Source organism: Manis pentadactyla, chromosome 4, assembly GCF_030020395.1.
Source record: "Manis pentadactyla isolate mManPen7 chromosome 4, mManPen7.hap1, whole genome shotgun sequence".
In the NCBI taxonomy this organism is placed as follows: domain Eukaryota; kingdom Metazoa; phylum Chordata; class Mammalia; order Pholidota; family Manidae; genus Manis; species Manis pentadactyla.
Window position 1 is genome coordinate 7,997,950 of NC_080022.1, and position 5,538 is coordinate 8,003,487.

At 55.7% G+C, this 5,538-nt stretch overlaps 1 protein-coding gene across 1 annotated transcript; it reads right to left on the reverse strand.

The window, feature by feature from the left end:
• Positions 1-640: 640 nt before the first annotated feature.
• Positions 641-3,696, reverse strand: C4H1orf127 (chromosome 4 C1orf127 homolog; the record flags this gene model as incomplete). Its single annotated transcript, XM_057499712.1, is given in 6 exon segments — positions 641-1,500; positions 1,503-1,586; positions 2,752-2,775; positions 2,778-2,835; positions 3,329-3,357; positions 3,360-3,696. Coding segments are annotated over 6 exon segments (705 nt in total), but the record flags the coding sequence as incomplete, so codon positions are not given.
• Between the last annotated feature and the right edge of the window lie 1,842 nt (positions 3,697-5,538).

Genomic DNA, 5,538 nt, shown 5'->3' on the forward strand with positions numbered 1-5,538 from the left:
TCCCTTTCCAAAATCAATGTCACTGCTGCAGGAAACTGTTAAAATAAAAACAGCCAAAATGTGTAAAAACTTTCGAGAAACATTTCCATTTTTAGCAGACTGTTAGAACTCATCCCCCGCCCCGCCTTTCCCTTTGTTTCTAATTCTGAATTTGGGGCTAGATGTGGTAAGCAGTCCCTCTTTTAATCTTTAAATATAGTTCTGAATATAATTACATTTTTATGCAGCACCGAAACATCATATCCTGGTAACAGGGCATTCTTGCACTATTAACATCTGAGTTAAATCTCCTTCGCGTCTGTCTTCTATTGAGGACAGTTGGGAAGTCTAAGATGAAAGTGATCGACATCATTTGTGAATTATGTGTATTTCCTTATGCTGTATTTCAATGGGTTTTGCTCCTGGTGGTTTTGTGAATACCAGGTTGTCTGGCAGCCGTGCTCTCACCGAAAACCCCTTTCAAGATGCAAATCCCAGCATCCTGGCACGGAGGACACACACCATACTTAGAAGAGAGTTTGTCTTGGGTTAAGAAATGAGTTGCATCTCATAGTGCTCTTTGCCAAGGAGCCCGATGGCTGGTGAGTGACCTGCAGGGCTGCAGCCCACCCAGATAGCTGGGTGTGTCAAAGAGGAAAGGGCTCATCTTGTGCCAGGAACTCCCAACCCCCATCACCTCCCAGCAGGTATGGACATTCCCATTTTGCAGATGAGAAAACTAAGGCTCAACAAGGTTAAGGAACTCACTGGGGTCTGCAACTAGCCAGGAAGTCAACAGGCCTCCTGTCCCCTCCCAGCACTTTGACTCCAGAGCCAGTGACCACATCACCACTTAGCTCCCGTGTCACTCCCATTCCTGCACCAGCTCCAGACAGTGTGCCTGATGTCATCACTTACTGGGTTGGGTGTGGGACTTGTCAGGCCCAGAAAGGGAAGCCTTGTCACAGGAGAAAGAACCACGAGGCCAGAGAAAGAGGGTTCGTGCAGCGTGTGCCTGCTAGCAGTGGGCCTACCCTCATGATGACGCCCTCACCCATGTTCTGGAAGCTCTCCACCACCCAGGGACAAGGGCAGCCACCGGGGCAAACCCTTGGCTCAGGGCTACCCTGTAAAAAGCCTGCATTCCCAGAGCTCCTTGGGCCTCCGGGAACTGCTGTGGGGCAACGAGGAGTTAGCTGCATTGGGCAGGGTGCATCCTGCGTCTTATGGCTGTCCTCCCACGGGGCCACCCTGGAAAGAGCGCCAGGCCTCAGGAGCATAAATGGTAATGGTCTGTTTTTAGCCATCCCCGCAGTTCTGTTCTCCATGTCTCTGATTCCACATGCTGTCAGTGGCCTGAAGGAGAAAGGGCCTCCAGGAGAGCCAGGACGGCGCATGCCACCACCAGGACACTGACCTGCACCTGGGGCAACCCGGCTGCTGGGACACAGACCAGCACAAAGTCTCTGTTTTCAGTCACTGTGAAGGTGCTGGACTGGTGGACTGAGAGGAATTTTAGCTCAGGCTTTCCTCCAAGTAGGAACCTCTTCAAACCAGTCTCTGTTTTGGGATGTGAACTAAGACCTCCAACCCTGGCTGGGATGATGCTGGAATGGGGAAGTACACGTGACACCAAAAATTACACATGTTACAGGTACGCGGACACAAGGGTGATAGCAGGACCTTAGCAGGGACACACCCATGGCCGGCAGAGCACATCTCCTGAATCGGTGACATGAGATTACTTGGTATCCTTGCCTGGGCTGGAACTGGGCCGCACCAATGAAGAACAGAAGAAAAAAGCCATCCCAAACACCTGCAGGAAACTCGTCATTTGTGGAAGCCCGTAAGGAAGCAGATGCCTGGAGCAGGGCTGCCCTGGGAAGCTGCAGAAATATCTCTGCCAAGATTGTCTTCAGCTTTGGTGACCTAGCCTGGTGCCCCCTTCCATTACCAAAGCTGCTCTTAAGAAATAAAGCTCTTATCAGTTGTTTACACTTTAGCAAGAATTTCGTTGTGTCAGCCTTCTCATGGGGGCATTTTAAGCCAGTGCTGCAGCAGCTAAATGAAAGCATCTGTCTCCAAATAAGAGGATTTCAGGCATCATGAATAAGGGAAGAGATGTTTGGGGGCTTGGCAAGGCCTTCTGCAATGCCCTAAACTCACCAGAGTCCCCTAATGAAATCTGGGCTCTGATAAAATTCTGTACAAATGAGAGTATTAGTCATCTCTGAGCTGCCCGCCCATGCAGAAGCCTCTGGTCCACCTCACTCTGCATACAGCGTTCCTTAGAATTGAGATCCCCTGGAGGTAGGAGGAGGTCTTCCAGATTCTGGGCATCTCTGTATTACACCCCAAGCTGAACAAAACAGTTATCACATACAGGGTCTAGATCAGGGCTCCCAAGCACTGTCAGATGGCAGAGCCCTGGGAAGCCAGTCTGATGAGGGCTGCAGACCCCCTCCGCCTTTACTCTCAGACCCCCAGGAATCCATCTCAGGACCTTCCAGAGGTGCGAAGGCCCTGGGTTTGGAGGCCTCTAATGGATGATTCCACTTTTTATCCATACTGTACACCCTACCCATAGGCCACACACACTCATGCCCTCTAGGAAGAGCAAAGGTCTCTTTGTCCCAAGCAATTCGGGAATGCACGGCCAAGCCGGGGCTAAGAAGAGGCCAGGTGGGGTGGGATAAGATGCCCAGCAGAGGGAGGGACAGGAGGGAGACGAAGCTACGAAGGACAGACATGAGGGGTGCTCCTGGGTCTTACCCGGAGGGCCAGCAGCTTCTAGGAATAAGCTCAGCAGCAGCTCACGAGACAAAGGGGCAGGGGGTCCAGGGAGCTGTTCAGCAGCTGGGGAGGCAGGGGCGTCCCTCTGTGGCCTCTGAAACTGCTTCAGAAACTCCCTCCACAGGGCCCCCCTCCCACCCTCAGACTAGCCTCTGCACTAAACCCCAAGTGTCACGGAACTCCAGTGCCACCAGGAAATATTACTTAGCCGGGATATTTTTAGCAAGAAGAGAGCTCCGAGCAAATGTCATGTGAGCCTGTCTACTCTTACAGTGCAACAACTTCGGGCTATTTAAAGAGATGGTAATTACGCTCCCGCTGCCACATCGGGAGGGCTGAGCGGGTGATCGCAGGACCCCCTCATCTGCCGCACGCAGCACTTCACGCTGATGGAGCCCAATCTGCGAAGCCGCCTACCTACATCTTTCTGGTCTCCCAGGTGGACATTTGAATCGACACCAGAGGGACAGAAAGCCGCTTCCAACGGCAGCTCTGAGGATGATAGGCCTCGAGACCCCAAGCCTGGCAGGGCTGCTGCCCACCACCAGCCCCTCACCTCGAGGACGGTTTGCCTTGGGCTTTGCACGTGATGGTGGTGGTGTCGGTGTCCACATATAATCCCACCAGGCTGGCACCTTCCAGAGAAGCCACCAGCATCTCTCGAAGGGACGGCAGCCTCAGGGGCTGGAGAAACAGGACACACAGCCAGCTGGGCCAAGGAGACAGGGTCCCTCGGAGGTCAAGCAGAAGGCAGACTTGTGGAGACACTCGGGAAGGTGACAGGGCCGAGGACAGGCAGCAGGCCACACGGGGAGGAAGGCAAATGGGACACGCGTACTCCTTACACTTTATGGGAACAGAGCCCTCGTGGGAGCACCTGGCAGGTGGTGGGCCCCTTACCTGGCTGGAAGCATGAACGTGCCGTCACCCCCATCGGCAGTGCCACCCAGGCAGCCCGCACCCCACAGGCCAGGCACGGCTGAAATCCCGCCCCGTTCTATGTGCGAGCTTTACGGTGACATTGGCAATTGGGGCCTAGAAGAAAGGTGGGTGCCTGGATGGTGGGAGGTGGACAGGGAGGGTCCCCAGTCCCTATCCTAGGAGGACCAGCAGGAGGAATTCGGAAGACAAGGAAGGGAAAGCTCACTGACTGAAATATTCGAAGGGATGGAAATGGAGGAGGGACGGCTCCTTCCAGGAGGCTGCTGAGAACAGACCTCGGACCAGCAGGAGGAAGGTCTGGGGACGCAGCTGTGCAATATGGGCACAGGTGGCCTTGCAAAGGAAGGCGCACCCTGTCATTCTATCCATAAGAGGAGAGAACCTTAGCATGGGAGAGAGCCAGTCGCCGGCCTTGCCTCCCACCCACGGCCGGGACCCCTCCTCAGATTTCCTCCTCCTTTCAGGCACCAGAAGAAGCGTCCAGCTTCGGCTGCCAAGACACAGGCCCAGAAGAGTTGGCGCTGTCCACCCGCACTCTCCAAAGGAAAGCAGAAGGCAAGACCTCCTGCCTTGGAGTGTCCCTGAGCACTGGGCCTGGCAGAACCTTCCAGAAAGTTGCTCCTGCCCCACCCACCGGTCCACCAGAGCCCCAAGGGCAGGGGCAGGGAGACCTGCAGAGCAAAAAGGAAGTGACACCTCCGGGCAAGCGAGCAAAGGTGAGTGAGTAAACATCTGTGCCTGAGCACAGAAGCGCTGGCAATTACCGCAGCAGGAGGCCTGCGAGAGAGAGAGCTGCCGGCTGGGTTGTTTGCTCATTAAGACGGGAAAATCATTTATGTTCTGGGACTCGAGTGTCAACAGACCCAGGAAAATGTCATTGCCTCAGCTGCCACCCTGGGCACAGCCGAGGGGGCAGCTGGGGTCCCGGGCACAGCTGGCGAGGCCAAGAGGGGGTGTGTACGGCACGGATGCCATTCAGGACCCACTGTCCATGTGGGCTGACTCCCCAGGTCCCCCCGTCCTATTTTTCTCCCAGGTTTCTCCCTGCTCCACCCGTTTCTTCCTTGCCCTTTTTCTTTCCCTTTCAGATTGAATAAGCAAGGGGAGAGAGTGCGTCCACGGCTGGCACGCCCACCAGTGGCACTACAGTTAGGGTGACGATCCATCCAGTGTCCTGGGGACTGAAGGGGTTCCCTCGATGTGAGACATTCAGTGCCCAAAACAGGGCAGTCCCAGGCAAACCAGGATGACTGATCCCCATACGGCATCGTAGCCATCCTGCAGGGGACACCCTTCTCCCTATTGCACAGATGGTGAGGGAGGCGGAGCTGTGGTGCCGGGGAGAACCCCCCTGGAGCTTCTGCCGCAGGCACCAGCAGCGCCCTCCCCCCGCTGTTACTCAGTCCTCTCTTCTTCCCAAACCCGCTTTGCCTTGAGTTCCTACCCAAGCAGGGAAGTCTCGGCACAAGCAGGCAGTCCCGGACCAGCACTGGGTTCCTCGGAGATCCAAACTGAGGCTGAAGGGCCTGACTCTCCTTGACAATGCCCCCACCCAAGGACCCCCGCCCCCCTCTCCTCCCGACAGAGGGGCAGAGAAGGGCTCCCAGGAGCAGGAAGAAGCAAGCGAGGCCATTGGGAGACGGCGGCTCAGCCTCTCAGCCCCCAGAGCTGCCCCACCGGCAGTGGGCCCAGGACCGCCCACGGGGAGCTCCGGAGTGAGCCCCTCTGTCCCCACATCTCTGGAGGTGCCGCCTTCACTTGGAGAGCAAAGAGGAAGGATGAGGAACATGCATGAGGTTTGGTGAAAGGGTGGAGGGGATTTGG